Source organism: Camelina sativa, chromosome 3 (assembly GCF_030686135.1).
Source record: "Camelina sativa cultivar CO46 ecotype springtype chromosome 3, ASM3068613v1".
In the NCBI taxonomy this organism is placed as follows: Eukaryota; Viridiplantae; Streptophyta; class Magnoliopsida; order Brassicales; family Brassicaceae; genus Camelina; species Camelina sativa.
In genome coordinates this window covers 25,890,865-25,909,470 of record NC_141882.1, presented here as the reverse complement: position 1 = coordinate 25,909,470, position 18,606 = coordinate 25,890,865, and the positions used below count along the sequence as shown (strand labels likewise).

Below are 18,606 nucleotides of genomic sequence, written 5' to 3'. Positions count from 1 at the left end.
ACTAAAGAGGAGGGTGGTCTAGGACTACGGTCTCTTGAGGAGTTTGCAATAGTCTTCAGGTTGAAGTAGGTGTGGTATTTATTTGATCGCCCTGGTTCGCTATGGGTCAAGTGGCTTCACCACAATATCTTTGGTCGGTGGAACTACTGGCTGATGGAACCATCTCCTCGTCTGTCTTGGAACTTGAGGAAGTTGATTGAGCTGCAACCTACCGTTAAGGCCCTGATAAAGTGTCAAGTCAGGAATGGAATTCGAGCCTCCTTCTGGTTTGACTCCTTGACGAGTCTAGGCCCTCTCATTGACTTGTTTGGTCAATTGGGTCCCAGGGAACTTCGTATAAGAAAGGAAGCCACGGTGTGGGAAGCTACTCAAGAGGGACATTGGTTCCTTCCCAATGCTCGATCACCTCAAGCGGAGCAGTTACACATCTATTTGTCCTATCATCCCCCTCCAGATCCATCACGCGGCTCAGACTGGTATCAATGGAGGCAGCCCTCCGGATCTTTTTCTGGAAAATTCTCCGCAAAAGGTACATGGTTGCAAACTCGGGACGTTTTGCCGCGTGTACCATGGCACAAAGCCGTTTGGTTTAAAGAAGCTGTCCCACGGTTTTCGTTTATCCATTGGTTGGCTGCGCTTGGACGACTTAACACGAGGGATAGGTTGAGGAACTGGGGATTGAGTGTTCCTGATGCTTGTGTCCTTTGCAACACCGGTCTGGACACACATGATCATTTATTCATCCACTGTGATTTTTCCAGAGCTATTTGGGTGGGGCTTGCAGGAAGGATCTCACCGAATCCTCCTACCTCATTATCGTCAGCTGCTTCTAGGGTTTTGGGGATTGCATCAACTCCGCCCCGCTTTGCTAGTAAGATTCTCAAGCTTCTATTGCAAACATCCATCTATTTGATATGGAAGGAGAGGAACCATAGATTTTTCTCGTCGGAAGCTTGTACCCTTCATGCTACAAAGTCTACTGTCGATCGTACCATGTGCAACCGTCTCATATCTTTCTCGCCGGAGGATCCTGCCGCCACAACCTCTCTCCTTGGTTACTATTTTGGTTGTATCTCTAGCCCACTCTAAGTGTGGCTAAGCTATTATATTTTTTATATATAATGTTCCATTGCTCTCTCTCTATGAGAGAGCTAGGTATGTTTTTTTTTGTTTCATTGTAAAATGTAAACTCTTTTTTATTGGTATAAAATTTTAACATTAGACAAAAAAAACGGTATGGAGTTTTTTGAGTAGTGGAATTAAAAATATAGACTAATAGTGAATTGAAGTTGTATGTTTAGATGCATACTAGTATGGAGATTTTTAGTATGTATTGTTGCATACTGATACGCAATGGTAAATAGTAAATTAGGTGTGTGCTAGTCCGATTTTAATCCGGTCGAAAGTATACTATACAACCATTGAAGCCTATGTATAACTAAAAAAACTCACACTTCCTAATTAGTTCGAACAAAAGTTACATTACATGCATTAATTAGTGACACATTTAGAACTCTTTTAATTAAAGACACCGTCAATTTTCTGATTCTAACTTTGTAACCAAAAATAGTAATATCATTTTGTCAACCATACGGATCATAATACAACGTTATAGACCCCCATTTCTCCTTTGTTTAATGAGCCAAAGAATTTGAAAGATCAACTCCTAATTTCAATTAGCTATAATGATTTAGTAGCAATATCCCACATGCCAACGGACTAATTTTGAGTCAAAGAATTTAATATTTTTTCGGTTGGTTTTCAAATATTATAGTATAATCTTTTACAGTATATAATATGTGAACATGATTAGGTTCGTAGTTCTTTGATCACACATTTGGAGGTACCCTCGACCTCGAGACACGGTGAATTTAATTAAATTGCTTACAACTTACACGTAGTTAATGCTTTGTGTCTTTTTTCGCACAAGTCATATGTACTCCATAAGTTTAATAAATCCGTCAAAACATATTGCCTGCAATGTAAGGAATTTGAATCCTTGTAATTGAGATATATGTATACTATTCATTGTGTCTAACTCTAACCCAATGTGCAATTAATAACAGCCATATATTCATTTAGTTTTTTTTGTTCTTCTCCTTTTCGACAACTTGCAATATATAAGTTTAAATTGGATGATAAGAAAAAAATGATATAATTAGCATAAATCGCTTTTTTAAAAAACAGTATTAGCATAAAACGCTATGCTACAAATCTGGGTCACACATTAGTAGGTTTTTTTACTCGTTGCCAAACATATTATGACATGAAAAATGAAGAATAAAATGTGTTAATACTGAAGTTTGAAAATAATACCCAAAATCTCGAATAGAAAATAAATATTTGATAATAAACATTAAACAAATTAACTAATATATGAATTTATGATTTACGAAAAAATCTTAAGTTAAAATATGTTAAAGTTATGTTAATTAAAAGAAAAAATTAAAATATGATGATTACTAAAATATTAAAGGATGAGAGCACTTTTCAAAAAATATATATATACTTTTAGCTATAATTTTTTTTTTCACTTTGAAGTTAAATTAGTTTAACCATACACAGTCAAGGAATTGTTTGATTATTCGCTTTCTGAATCTGACAACCATCTATTAATCACATCTTCCCCTTCGTGGAGAATCTATATTATTATTTTTGAAATACATTTTGGTCTATGCTCTTCAAGTTTTGCTTATTTAATATGTTTTATTTACAACATTAACCCCTAACAATTTTCCTAAAATAACATTTCGTAGAAAATCAATTAATGGAACTATTTAAATCTACCTAATTTGATACGTTTATTGCCATAAATAACTGGACAACATCTATACATTTCGATTTTTCCACAAACAACTCTACACATTAATTTTTTAATCCCATAAAAATTTTCAAATCTATTTCAATAAATCTTTAGAGAAAAAATCTGTTAGTTTCCCTAAATTATCTCGGCTTAATTAATAGTTTCCATTTAATATTTTATACATTTATTGAAGGTGATAATATAGTTTCCCTAAATTATCTCGGCTAAATTAATTGTTATTCTCTTTTAAACACCATATATATAGATGCACTGCATAGTAACATGATCTGTTTACTTTTATAGCAATGAATTTTAATTGATAAATTAAAAATGAAAATAATTAATTTTTATATACATTAAACACATAAAATAACTATTACTTCTCACATATCTCTATATGATTCTACATAAAAACACAATCAAACGGTGTACCGCAGGTCAAAACTTATATAACATAGTAAAATTTATACAAAAAAAACTTAACCATTTTATTTAAAATCTTATATGAACATTAAAATCGTTCCGTAAATTCAATAAATAGTTATAGATATATAATTTAAAAATTAATAAAACAACAACAAAATAACAAACAAATATAATATACATATTTAAATATTTAAAATTTTAAAAATATAGTTCCGCGGTATACCGCGGGTTAAATCTTAGTTTCATATTAAAAGTACATCATCCTTTCGAACATACACCTACATATTACCTATATTTTGAAATGAAAGAATTCATTTATTAAATAAAACACATTATTTGGGAAAATGATTATACACTATAGTTAATATGTTGTAATAATTTAGACAGTAAAGCTATAATATTTAGTCAATATCAGATTTATCAAAGAAAAATGGATATTACATATTTAAATTACTTTATAAAAATGATGTGGGGAGATATTGCTACTTCTCTTTAGTCTTTAATATCAATATATACTGTACATTATTTTTATACAATATATATATATGTGTGTGTATATTATAATATACTAGTAATTTAGTAATCATATTATTCACTAATTAATGATGATATATTATGAAAATCAAAATTGGTGTTTGTTTGTTTGTTGGTTCGTTAAGTCTAGGGGGAAGTGAAGGTTTTGGTCGGTCCAAAAGTTAGGGAATCCCTCGGCCATCGTCCCACGGTCCCACCGAATCTTCTACTAATGTTTTTTTTTTGTTCAAATCTTTCTACTATTGTAAGCTTAACTTTGGGTGATACATATATTTATTACTTGTGTTAGAATTAGAATTAATATTTATTATTATATAATAATTATATGAATGATTCAGAGTATATATATTATGAAAAGTATAATGCGGTGGATATATCATTTAGTAAGTTCGTACATGATGAAAGATTAAGAATAATTATCGAATTAAGAAAATGCAAAAAAAAGTTTAAATAATAAAATTATATCTTATTGTATAAAGTTTGATATCAAAGTTACTCATTAAAATTTATTAAAACATTAAATATAAAAAATTTAAAAGTTCTAAACTTATCATGAAAAGAAAATTTATACATTAAAAATAATAAATAATTATTTATATATACTAAAAAAATTTTCTAATTATAAACTTAATTCTGCTGATTTTTTTTTATATTTATATAATAAGTAAGACATATATAATTGTTAGTTTCAAAGTTAGTCATTAATATGACCGAGACAAGTAATATATAGATAAGATTTTTACATGTATCAAAAATTTGAAAAAAAATAAAACTAATAGTTTTACTATATAAATTATAAATTTTAGTTTTCAAATTTAATCGTGAACATGATCATCACATATGTCAAGTTATCAATTTAAGATGTTGACACGTATAAAAATATGTCGTTAACATGATCAGACATGTGTCATTATACAAAACTTTTTTTTAAAGTTACTCATTAACATGATCAGAACTATATTTTATTTTTTGGTTATATATTCTTAAAAATGTGAGATTACAACACGTATAAACGTTTGTGACATGTGTCATGATTTAATTTAAAATATTATATTATTTATTTCAATTTAATTATCAATTATAAATCTGTGATTATTTAGAGTAAAACTTTATATTTTTTTTATTTGAAATTTTTTTCAACTAAGGATTTGAATTATCACTATTTGTTTATATTCCTTCTTCTTAATATTTTTTTTATTTTCTTATTGTAGTATTTATAGATTTTACATTATTTACTTCAATTTGATTTTCAAATTAGAAATCTGTGATGATTTTAGATAAAGTTTTATATTTTTTATATATTTTTATTTTAAGTTCAGGATATGTAATATCAATTTTTTTATTATTTTGAAAAAAATTATTAGGTTGTAGTTTTTTTTTATTTTTATTTTATATCTCTGAATTATCTGACGCTCATATGTCATTGTTTTTATAATTTCTAATTTTATTTTTTATTATGTCAAATATTTTTTTTTACTATGTCAAATAGTTTTTTATTTTTTATTTTTTATTTTTTATTTATTTTATATCTGTGAATTATCTAACGCTCATATGTCATTGTTTTTATAATTTATAATTTTATTTTTTATTATGTCAAATAATTTTTTTTTCAATTTCTCAATTTTTGTTGGGTTGGTTATAAACTCATTGCAATGGTGTAGATATTTTTCCAGTTTTTATCCAAAATATTTTTTGAGTAAACAATTTTATTGTTAAACAAAGTAAGAAACTATGACACAAAACAATTTTAGTGGTTAAATTAACTATGTTAACGTGAAAGCAAAGAGACATAAAATTGGTTTAATTTGTTCATGAACACATTTTATAGGCAAGAGTATACTTTAACAATAAAATAGTTTTTAGTGTATGAACACATTTTTTGTGGTAAAACTTAGAGTTAAATTGTATGTGGATGCTAATAAAATGACCTTTTGACGATTTGTTTGCATGTAACATATTCTCTGAATAATTTGTGGAATGTTTTTAAAATTTGACAAATATAATATTCGTAATGATGAATGATTGCCAAAAGGTTTGATGGCTGATAATTTAATTTTAGATTATTGTAATAATTGATATCATAAATTTAAAATATAAAAGTATAAATTAATGTATTAAAGTAAACATGAAGAAAAAAACAAATTTTATCTACATGAATATGTTTTTTCCCTGGTTAGAAATATATATATTTATATATATATTTACTTCTGAAAAATAATGTTTAATTTTAGCAAAATATTAATATATTCTTTTCAAATTTAACTTTATTGGATAATTTTAAAACCCGTACGTCGTCCGGTTCTGAATCTAGTAAAATTAAAATAATGTTTACATCTAGCAAAATATTAATATATTCTTTTAAAAATTAACTTTAATAATATATCAATATTAATATGAGTTTGATCTATACTATGACACCAAGAGACGTCCAAACGAGCTATTTCCCTCTGAAAACTATCATATCTAGCTAGACACAGCCAGAACTATGACCTTGATGTATATATCTCTAAAAATAAAATTTAAAATCTATTTCTCCCCAAATCAAAAGTTCGAAATCTAAATCTCCATGTAACTGGATTACATCGGTTTAAGCTTTAACTTCAAAACCAAACCATCTAAACCAATAATAACCCAAAATAAACCGAAATCTATTTCTCCCTCAATCAAAATAATTTTTTTTTCTTCATTCCCCTTCGTCTTCCTCCTCCTAATCCAGCAAACTCATAAAGCAAACAAATTATTTTCAATTTGGATTTAATTCTCTGGTACTCCTATCCCAAGAATTCTTTTCTACACATCTACTCTAATTCTACATACCCCTCTTCTTTAATGAAAAGACGAAACTACTCCTCTAACAATTTTTAAATAAAAATCGAACATCCTAGGTGTACCAGTTGCACCAATTGTACTGGTTGTACCCGTGATACCCTAGTTGTACTCCGCATAGTAGGATTCGAACTCCGTGCGCGTGCGCATGGAGCTCGCAACCACTGAGCTACTGTGTTTTTCGTTGAACACTTACTATTTTAATTATATTTAACCTTTAACAACCTTCATTAAGGGTAATATTGTCTTTATACCATTGAGGGGTTTTTGAGAAATTGTTTTGATGGACAGGGGATATGAGATTTTGGTCCTTTTCAATTTTTCCTAAATCTCAGATTACAAAACTTGTATAATCTGCTCTAGAAATGACATAAAAACCCAAAGTTTCATCATTCTCTAAACAACAACAACAAGAACAACAAAAATCAAAACTTTAGCAAAACCCAGATCACACTTATTTAACGGAGAGTAACTCAAGAGACCACAAATTAAAAGTGAAAATCAATAACACCCAAGCCATTATAAAGTAAATCGAAACAACGAAGGAGAGAGACAGAGAGTAGTGAAGTAAGAAATTGGGGAACTGTAAGTAAATCTCTACACATGAGTCTCGAGAGAGTGATGCTTCAACCACCGAAGCTCATCTTCCGAACTCCTCCTCTTCTTCCTCTTGTGCTAATAACAATCTCTATCCTTCAATCGATGTGAACGATCTCGTCAATGACTGTTGACCGTTTACTTCTTCTTGCTCTGACCCGTTAATGGATCCAGTTCGTCGGATCATTCGACCGACGAAGCAAAGAATGATATGATGAACTACGAATTGATTGGGGTTGTGTTGATCTGCCCCAAAAAAAATTTGGGATTGTGTTCTAAATCTGGGTTTTAACGGGGTTTGTGCTCTAACCGGATCAAAATCTGGTTTTTTGGTTTAAAATTGTTAATAATCGGTTAAATAAATATCAAACCCGATGGAACTCATGTATGTGGATAAATAGATATTGAATTATTAATTTGAGGAGATTTAGATTTGGAACTTTTGATTTGGGGAAAAATAGATTTCAAATTTTGTTTTCAGAAACATATAAATCGAGGTCATAATTCCAGCTCTATCTAGCTACATATGATAGTTTTTGGGGGGCGGGGGGAAATAGCTCGTTTTCCCACCAAGAGACACATAGATCACTTGAAGAATAAAATATTTTTGACCTAAAAGGACACTTATCAGCGGATAGACAAGCACACACCACTGCAATTTTCAAGCACGTAAAGATTACAATAAACAATCTAACCATCAAATTTGGGGTTAAAATTCGTATGAATTGTAGGATGTTTGTACTGACATGTGCGAATCCAAAATGAGAGAATTGTTATTATGGGTAAAGTAGAATATGCATGGCAGCATTCGGGTTGGTGATTACTTATTATGCCAATCTAGGTGCTTTTCAGATGTCTTTATTCTCATTTCGTATACAAGTTGCCAATGTATTATTTTTTTCCTTACCACACTTTCTTGGATGTACTAAGAAACATGTGAAAGTTTTTTTTTCCTATATATTGCAATGAGAACGAGGTTATGCATGCAAGCATGACCGCTTGAGGCTTTGAGAGTTTGCATAACTGGAGTTGAGGAGATAGACAAGGAGTTGGATATTCTTTCAGGATTTGTTTTCTCTAGCAATGTTGAAAATGATGCATTACATATTGCCTTTGTTACATATAATTATGTTAGCCAAATATTGATTTTTGACTTTTTTCACATGAGCTCTTTTTCTGTTGCAGTATATCTTTTTCCTATTGCATAAATCAGTTTGTGGTGAGACTAACAATGGATAAGCGTTTGAGCATTCACTTAACGCACACATACCTTACAATTAGTTATGTTTGCCAATTATTGTCTTGTACACTCAGATTTTTGCTGCTTATGTAGGTTATTATTACAGCTGGTTACGAAGCTAAGAGATCTACATTCATGGGTTCCATGGGAACTGTGAGATATATGCTATAGTGAGCCATGTTGATCCGCACAACAAGGAAACACATAAAAAGCGAGGGATGAGTGGTGATGTTGTTGTTTGTTGTGTATGGTTCTTGCTTTTTTTTTTTGTTTTCTCTTTCGTACTTTTATTCAAAGGCCATAAGTAACAATCATAGTACTGATGTTGTTAAGGTTTTTGTAATTGTATCTTAACACATTGATTTGTGTTGAAATGTTCGCGGACTCCCCTTGAATTTGAAAGACTTGTATTACAAGAAAACAATGGGAACCCAGTTGCGACTGGAAAGGTGACTAGTCTCATCAAACTCTTTAAGCCTTAAGTCTGAAGGATAAATTAGAAACAAACACTTCGATTGGATTGGACTTTTCTAAAGATTCTACCATCTTCAAATCCATGTCAATTCCACTTTCAAGAGAGCTTCAATTTACTCTAGAGCAACAAGTGTTTTTTATTTGCAATTGAAGCTCATGATCATCAAAAATCTTATGGTTTTCCATTTTTTGTTGTTTTCTTGAATGTGTCGGCGGGATAATTTTCTGAAGCTCTATGTTAGATAAGGAAATGGACTATTCTGGTTGGGATTGTGGCTCTTACTCATATGTTGTTGACTTGTTGGTACTTTCATATGGTGACGCCTTAAGATTTTTGTTGGCTGATGGCATAAGACTTAAACTGCCCAGTGAGAGCAATAAGCCGATGACTCCTTCACGAAACTGAAGAAAGGTTAGGGGGATAGATAATAGAAGAATTTAAGATAAGTTTTTTTGTTTTATTCAGATAATAATAATTAAGACACTGAAAGATAAATAGAGCAAGAGCTCTCCTAGAGAACGTAATTCTCTCCAACAAGACAAGCTTGTCCAACGGTGTAGCCGTCCGATAAAATAACATAATTCTTATATAATAGACTTAGAGGTGTCAAACACACCTGCCTGCGTCCATCTGGACTGTCCGCAGTGGACAAATTCTATTTTTTAGATCGCAACGGGCTGACATGCTAAGCCCACGGACATAAAAGTTATGTTCAAGTCCACCCCGATAAGCCCAACGGGTTAGCAGGCTGGCCCGCGGGCCTAAATAATATATTAGAAAATATGTATATATTAAAATAAAGTAAAAATAATAAATAATAATTAAAAAAACAATTTTAAGTAAAATCAATGTTTATATTAATTTTTATAGATGTTTTAATTTTTTTACATTAAATTATTTTTATTACCACATCTATACTAAATAAAAGTAGGAGCTATAAGCTTCTTAAGCTGTCCACCTAAGATTTTAAACCACCAATAGGGATTAGACACCTCACTAATTTTTTTTTTCTTTCAAATTTCCAGAATTTTCTATATTAAGAATTATTTTAAACAACCTTTGCTTAAAATACTCAGGCTTGAAAATTAATACTACCACCGTTGTAACGCCCCCGTACGGGGATGCTATGTGTGTGGTCAAGTTGGGCATTTTGCTCGAGCTTGTCCAACCGTTGAGGAAACAAAGAGCAACAATCTGTCAACCGTCACATGCTTCTACTGTGGCGAGTTAGGACATTATGCGAACTCATGTCCATCGAAGCCGGCCAAACCGAACGCCCAAACTGTGAACCGTGCCCAGACAGCGAACCAAGTGAAGGAACCCCCAGCGAAGAAGCAAGTAACCCCAGCAAAAGTTTTTGCTTTAGGAGTAGAGCCACCTAAACCTCCGCAGGCCGCGAAAGGCCCTATAACAGGTTTGATTGGGTTCTAACTCTCTTGTGATTGTTTGTGTGTTTGTGTGATTAGTTTTAGCATTGCATTTTGTTATATTTGCCTTGCGATTAGGAACATTACTTGTTGGTGGTAACCCAACGCATGTACTGTTCGATTCGGGAGCGTCCAATAGTTTTGTGACTCCCGAAGTGGCTGACAAGTTTGGAGACTGGTGTGAGGAGGAAGAAGTGAACATCAATGTCTACACTGCTGGTAATCAGCCGCCTCTGAAGACAAGAAGATGGTTCAAGGAAGTGTCGATAGTCTTGCAGGATACGAACCTCCTGGTAAATCCTCTAGTGATGTCGTTGGATAGGTTCGATGCTATTTTGGGAATGGATTGGTTATCGGGACACCAAGCCCATATAGACTGCAGCAGGAGCAGAGTTATATTCGAAAATGGAGGAAGGACACCTCTAGTTTTCAAAGGGATCAGCCCGAGTAAAACGGCATACTTTGCATCGGCAGCAAGGATTGGAAGATCGATTGAAGAAGATGAGGTCTATCTAGTCACTCTTACCGCCATGGGAGGAGATGACAAGGAAGGCATGGAAGTTGAAGACATTGCCATAGTCAAGGACTTTGAAGATGTGTTTAAACCGTTAGAAGGATTGCCTCCACCCAGAAGCCATCCTTTTACCATAATTCTGGAGCCCGGAACTACCCCGATTGCTAAGGCACCATATCGTATGGCACCAGCCGAGTTGGCTGAACTCAAGACTCAATTGGAGGATTTGTTGGAGAAGGGTTTTATTCGACCAAGTTCATCGCCATGGGGAGCCCCAATGCTATTTGTAAAGAAGAAGGACGGAAGCATGCGCTTGTGTATTGATTACCGAGGAATCAATAACATAACCATCAAGGATAAGTATCCATTGCCGCGGATTGATGAATTGTTAGACCAGCTAAGAGGAGCAAGTTGGTTTTCAAAGATTGACTTAGCCTTCGGCTATCATCAAATCCCGATAGCAGAACAAGATGTGATGAAGACGGCGTTTCAAACAAGATATGGTCAGTATGAGTTCGTGGTAATGCTGTTTGGTCTTACCAATGCGCCGGCAGCATTCATGCGGTTAATGAATGAAGTGTTCCACGATTACTTGGATCGATTTGTGATAATATTCATCGATGACATCCTTATATATTCACGAAGTGCGGAAGAGCACGCGGGGCATTTGAGGAAGGTGTTAGAGAGGCTAAGGGAAATGAAGCTGTTCACCAAGTTCAGCAAGTGTAAGTTTTGGCAGAGGGAGATTGGATTCTTAGGGCACCGAGTATCAAAGCAGGGCGTGTCCGCCGACCCAGAGAAGATCGCCGCGATCCAAGATTGGCCAAAACCAACCTCAGTGTCAGAAGTTAGGAGTTTCTTAGGCCTTGCAAGCTATTACCGGAAATTCGTAAAGGGGTTTTCATCCATCGCAAAACCTTTGACACGACTCACCGGTAAAGGAGTACCGTTTATATGGAGTGAAGATGTGGAGGAAGCTTTCAGAAAGCTAAAGGAAGCGCTGACATCAGCACCAGTGTTAGCCTTACCCGAACCAAACCAACCATATTCTGTGTTCACAGATGCGTCGAGAGTTGGAGTTGGATGTGTTTTGATGCAAGGAGATAGGGTGATTGCATATGCCTCTAGACAGTTAAGGAAGCATGAGGAGAACTACCCCACACATGACCTAGAAATGGCAGCCGTGGTGTTTGCGTTAAGAACATGGAGATCATATTTGTATGGAGAAGCGGTTCAGGTGTTTACGGATCATCAAAATCTTAAGTACTTGTTCACGCAACCAGATCTTAATTTGCGTCAAAGAAGATGGATGGAGTTTGTAGCCAATTACGATTTGAAGATTCAGTACCACCCAGGCAAGGCGAATGTAGTAGCAGATGCGCTAAGCCGAAGAAGAGCACAAGTTGATGCCGAAAAAGACGTGGAGTTTCTAGCTGATGAATTGAAGAAATTAAGGCTTCTAGCCTTAAAAGGGGAGTCTAGTGAGCCGTTGGGATTACAAGCTGTAACTCAAGCGAGCCTACTACACCGCATTCGGGAAGAGCAATCCAAGGACGAGAACCTGAAGAAGATCATCGAGGAATTAAAGAGTTCAGAAGGACCGAATGCTAGTGGTTATCATTTAGCGGATGATGACACCTTACTTTTCAACGGGAGAATAACTGTACCTGACCGGAACGGACTACGAGAGGAGATACTAGGAGCCGCCCATAGCTCAGCGTTACGTATACACCCGGGAAGCACGAAGATGTACAAAGACGTGCGAAGATACTATCATTGGCCTGGACTGAAGAGAGCAGTAGCAAAATGGGTAAACCAATGCGACTCATGTCAAAGAATCAAGGTAGAGCATCAAGTGCCAGCAGGTTTGCTTCGCAACTTGCCCATACCAACTTGGAAATGGGATTCTATCTCGATGGATTTCATTACCGGTCTACCGATAAGAAAAGGGCGAATCAATGATGCAATATGGGTAGTGGTTGATCGTTTGACCAAGGTAGCCCATTTGGTTCCAGTAAGGAGTACGGACCAAGCACCCGTCTTAGCCGAGAAGTATATAGACGAAATTTTGAAGCTTCATGGAGTGCCAGCAAATATTGTTTCTGATCGTGATCCAAAGTTCGCATCAATATTTTGGCAAGATTTGCATAAGGCGTTGGGAACGGATGTTCATATGAGCACCTCATTCCACCCAGAGACTGATGGACAGACGGAAAGGACTATCTGAACCATAGAGGACATGATCCGACTATGTGCTTTAGAATGGTCATCGGATTGGGAGAAGAATTTACCGTTAGTTGAATTCGCATATAACAACAGTTATCACTCGAGTACCGGCATGTCACCATTTGAAGCGATGTACAGAAGGCCGTGTCGAACGCCTTTGTGTTGGACCGAAGTTGGAGAGAGGACGAGTTTCAATCACAAGTTGATCGATGAGACGACAGAGAAGATCAAATTCATTCGCGAGAGCATGAGGAAAGCGCAGGATCGCCTGAAGAAGTACGCAGACCGTAAAAGGCGAGAAGTGGAATTTGAAGTTGGAGACATGGTATATTTGAAGGTTGCACCGCAAAAAGGGAAGGATCGTTTTGGTAAAGTGGGAAAGCTTGCGGTAAGGTTTATCGGACTCTACCGGATCGAGAAAAGAGTTGGAGAAGTAGCCTACCGGCTATCTATGCCCGAGGTAATGCGATTGCATAAAGTCTTCCACGTTTCACAACTACGGAAGCATGTACCAGATCCTAACATGATTGTGGCTGAGCCTATCGAAGAGTTGGAGTCAAATCTCACATACCCCGAAGGACCATTTGGAATAGGGCAAAGAAGAACCCGGAAGTTGAAAAACAGAAGCATCCCTCAAATCCAAGTATTTTGGGGAAAGCAGAACCGTAAGGTCACCACTTGGGAAGATGAGGATAGAATTCGAGCCAAGTGTCCTCAGTTGTTCGTCGAAGAAGATGAGGCAGGACCATCGGAACCTTATGGAATTCGGGACGAATTCTATTAAAGGGGGGAGAATGTAATGACCCTCACCAAGGGGTAAAATTTAAAATAAAAACCCATTGTCCAAGGACGTGCAAAAGACACAAATGGAAGGCAAGAAAGGAGGGTAGAAGAATTACGGGAGTAATGTCCGAAAAATTCTGGACGAATCAAGAGATGGCCAATGGTACCATGTACCGTACAGGACGTACGTGCGCGACAGAACGTACCAGTCGAACGCCGAACGACCAAGAACGTACGCGGACGTGAACTAAAGGTGGAAAGGAGCCCCCTAATGGAGTTGAATATTTTATTCAAAGTGGAGGATTAATTTAATCTAGTGGGAGTTAGTGGGAAGATTATTTAATCTTGAAGAAGTTAGTGGAAGAATTAAATAATTCAAAGTGGATTAATGGAGCTTAGTGGGAGAATTAAAGAAATCAAGAGAGTTTAGTGGAATCAAGGTGTCTAGCTCGATTTCTCTCCAAGTGTTTAAGCATGCTCTAATAGTGACTAATGAAGAGAGAGCACTCCACATGCATTGGTTGCCTCCACCGCCTAAGTCCTCTATAAATAAGCTCTCATCTCTCTCATTTTCGCGCAAGACATCAAGGGGTAAGGAGAGAAAATTTGAGAGAGAAACTTAGCGAAAGAGAAGAGAAAGAAGAGTGGGTGAATTTGCGAGAAAGAGAAGAAGAGGATTGCCTCAAAAGAAGAGAGAAAAGAAGAAGAGAATCAGCAAGCTAAGACTATCGACAAACGACCAAGGTTAGATCGATAAGGAAATCGATTCTAACCGAAGAAGAAGATCCGAGTGTGCCGCAAGAGAAGCATCGTCGAAGGAGACTGATCATTGACGGTTTACTGTGAGTTCAGGCACATACTTTGCCGGCTTAGATGGGGAATTAAAGACTTCCATCTAGTGCGCGGTTTGCATGAAGCATGTAGTTGCATTTACTTGAAATTTCTTTTGTGATTTTCTTGTTTAAATGCATGCGCGGTAAGGTTACACCGGTTACTAGATCGAAATGTTCTAGTGACAAGGGTGATAACTAGTTGAGATACTTGTAAAATTATGAGCTTAAAAACCATATAAACTCAAGTATCAATTTCGGTGAAGTCTTAAGGCGTCTTAGTCCGCGAGAAATTCCGGCTAAGTGTTGTAAGATTTGGTATTGCTATCCTTCCAATTTCGTACCACATGCAGCTACGACATGCAACCCATGTTCGTGTGTGTATAGGGTTGGTTACGAAGAGCTCGGAGGTTACTGGAGTCGCTACCCTAGCCGAAGCTGTCTACACGACGGTGTGGCTTTGAGTGATATCCGAACGCATGCCTTAGTGGTTGCGATTCGGAGAGTCATGAGGGGTTAGGGAAAAGGATGCATGCCGGGCCCAATAGAATAAAACTTGTTAAAACTTTTGTTTTAGTTCAAGTTAAATTGTTGCATGTTGTTGTTTGTTGTTGCATGTAGTTGCGATTGCTTGTAGAACAATTTTGCTTGGCTTATTAGCTTCCGCATGTTATCTATGACTGTTGTGTATTGTGCGCTTGCTTATCAAATCTTTAACTCGCTTGCATGTTAGTTACTTATGCTTGCATGTCGATTGTATATGTTCGCATGTTGTCGTATATGCTTGCATGTTGTTGTTGATTGGGTTTGGGATTGGGGTTTAATTCTTTGCAGGAACCCTGAGCTCACTAAGTAATCTTAGATTACTTATGATAAATATTTGTGTTGCAGGTAACCTTAGAGGGAACTAGAGGGCGTGGTGAACGATAGGACTCCAGAATAGTTTTATTTTGTGTCTACTGTAAAATTCAAGTATGTTGTATTGCGACCCAAACTTTGGCGTTAGGCCTTGTGAACCTTTTGTGTATCGTTTGTAGTAAACTCTTTTAAATATCAATGAATCGGATTTCCTCTAATCGAACGAGTCGTACTGATATAGACTTTGTCCGAGTCGGCTCAACGCACGGCGTGTCTGTAGGGTTGCAAAGCCTTAAGGACGTGTCGTGTGGTCGGGAACCTCACCGAAGGACTGGCCGAGGGGCCTGATTTGTTCTCGCACCCGGCTGGACCATTGGCGAACGTTTCCAAAGTAGCGTCCCGGGGCTGTGCAATCGCCTTGGTGGTCATAGTACGGTTTGGGGGCGTTACAACGGTGGTATCAGAGATATTTTAGAATTTACAGAATTTTTTAGAAAAAAAAGAAAGTTTTAAATTTATAGAAATAAAATAACTATATACAATATCCTACATCGGCTAGAAAAGTTTTAGACAATGGTTCAGAACCAGTATAAAGATTAATATACTTCCAACAACGAATGAGCAGAAAATCTTGATTTATCAAGTGTCCAAGTTTAAATTTTATTCGGTTTGATACAGTTTTTTATTTGATCAACTTTAAAAAGATTCAAAAAATATATTATAATATTTAAACTTATAATTTTAAATATTATAAATATTGAAACTTTAAAAAGTTCTTAGCTTTTAAAACGTTTTTAAATATTATAATTTTTAAATTTTAAAAGTTTAAAATATTATTAATATAGAAACTTTTTAAAAGGTTCAAATTTTATATTTCGAAACCTTTTAAAAGATTAAAATATTAAAAATATGTATAACATAAATTATCTTATTTATCTACGTTTGTGCTTTTTATTTCTTATGAGTTGTAAATCTTATTTTTGTCTATGATTTATAGATGAGTTGATATTCTTTCATTTTGTTTTTTTTATCTTTTTTTTTTTATTTTTATGAGAAAAGAAATGATTTTTTTTATTGCAGTTTGATGGGTTAACAAGTTGTGTGGTAGTCTAAAAAGGTTTTTCAGTAGAAAATTGTAAAGAAGTTGACGAGGAAGAAGAAGAAAAAGAGTATAACGAAGAACAAGACGGTAAAAGTAACGATGATAATTACCACAAAATTTGACAATGAAAATGAAAAGAAAGAATATGAAAAATAAGAAAACATTGAATAAAAAACACGAAAACGTAGGTGGTAACAATCAATTAAATATGAAAACGAGTTAAATTCATGATGTTAAAATGGTTTGTTTTTTTTGCTGGTCAAAGAAATAGTTTAGCATATGTGAGGTCATTAGTTTGATTTGTCTCGCCTGGATGTCGAGTTAAAGTCATGATTTTTTTAATCAGAATTGATTTTATAACACAACTGATTTTTATATTGTAAAAAATTGTGAACAACTGATTTTATAAAATTTCTATATTAAATACTTATAAATAAGTGTATGTACAACGTCCCACATCGGCTAAAAAAATTTAGACAATATCGGAGAACCATTATAAATAAGATTAATATGCTTCCAACTACGAATGAACAAGAAAGCTTGATTTAACAAACGTCCAAATTTAAAGATTTAAAAATTTAAAAAGTTTTAAATATTGCAATTACAAACTTTTAAAAGGTTCAAAAATATTATAATTTTAAATATTACAATTGTAAACTTTTAAGAGGTTCAAAAATATTATAAAAAATTATATTCAACATCACCAGTTCGAATGTTCAGTCTGCCTCGCCTCAACGTCCAATTAAATCTGATTCTTTTGATCAGATTTTTTTTTTAATTTAAGATTTTTTTAAAAAAAATTGTGTATCTAAAATAATTTGTTTACCTTAGTAGTAATTTAAAGTTTTCTACAAGATAATATATCATAATTGTCATCAATACAAAATTTATCAAATTAACTCACGCATAGCGTGGGTTCAAAACCTAGTACTTTTAAAAGATATATATTTGTTTGGGCTAGACCCGCAAGGCCCGCTTTTTAACGTACTTCATATTTAGTGTTCAAGCCCGCCCTGTTAAGGTACTATTTGGGCTACGCCCGCAGATATGGAGCCCGCAAAGAGTCTATTATAGACTCTTTGCTATCATAAACACAATTGCGTTGAAGAGAATTCTGCAGGCTCGAGGATTCATGTCTTGGAGAAAAATGGGTAAGTTTCAGGTTTTGGTCTAAGGAATGAAACAGAGGATGATGAAGAGTTTGATGAAACTGTTAATTTTGAGAGATTTCAAGATGAAAAAGATAGTGTTAGTGTCTAATACGATTCGAACGACAAAGATATGATTGAAACACTCAACCTCACATATTACTCTCTCAATCAAATCGAAACTTAATCGAAGGAATCAAAAGATAAAATAACTAAGAACACAAGACGCAAGTTTGTTAACCCGATTCAGCGAGATCGATGTGATCAAGCCTACTTCCGGAGCCGAATCAATCCGGCAAATTCACTATCAGAACAAGATAAACTTAGCTCAAACTCAAGCTTACAACAATGGTGTTTTCTCTCTCTAAGTTTCTCTCTCTCTCTCTCGATAACAAACATAGATGATACAATGATGAAGAAGCTTAAAGATAAGGAACTCAATGTTTCCGTTATAACAGCAAACCCTCCACTGCAGTTAGAAGCTTTGCGATTAACTTCTTCTATTTTGGTTTAGTCACATGCCTCCAAAACCGGAGATAACCAGCCAATCCAATTCGCTTCAATTTCGGTTAAGGCTAAACCAAGATCAAACCTGGAATTGAATCATAAACCTTCGACACTCCACCTTGATTATATTCCTCCCTTGCTCAATGAACTTGCACTTACTTGGACTTAACCTTCGGCTGAGACGAAATTGCATCTCACCTGAGCAACTCTAGAAAATCTAAAGCTGCTTTGAACTTCTGCACAGGAACGCCTTTTGTAAGCATGTCTGCAGGATTCACTGAAGTGTGAATCTTCTGAATAACAACCTCTC

At 34.8% G+C, this 18,606-nt stretch overlaps 1 protein-coding gene and 1 long non-coding RNA gene across 2 annotated transcripts; both read left to right on the top strand.

The window, feature by feature from the left end:
• Positions 1 to 153: 153 nt before the first annotated feature.
• On the top strand, positions 154 to 1,089 carry LOC147947709 (uncharacterized). The gene has a single exon (XM_087507412.1). It carries the CDS (start codon positions 154 to 156, stop codon positions 1,087 to 1,089), a length of 936 nt encoding a protein of 311 aa, XP_087363538.1.
• Positions 1,090 to 10,002: 8,913 nt separating this feature from the next.
• LOC147947708 (uncharacterized) lies at positions 10,003 to 15,757 on the top strand. Its single transcript, XR_015587480.1, has 2 exons — positions 10,003 to 10,315; positions 15,573 to 15,757. It is a non-coding gene; the product is annotated as an uncharacterized LOC147947708 (long non-coding RNA).
• The last annotated feature ends 2,849 nt before the right edge of the window (positions 15,758 to 18,606 follow it).

Excerpts from the sequence above, each read along its gene's own strand:
- LOC147947709 (XM_087507412.1), top strand. The coding sequence starts at position 154 with ATGGAACCATCTCCTCGTCTGTCTTGGAACTTGAGGAAGTTGATTGAG.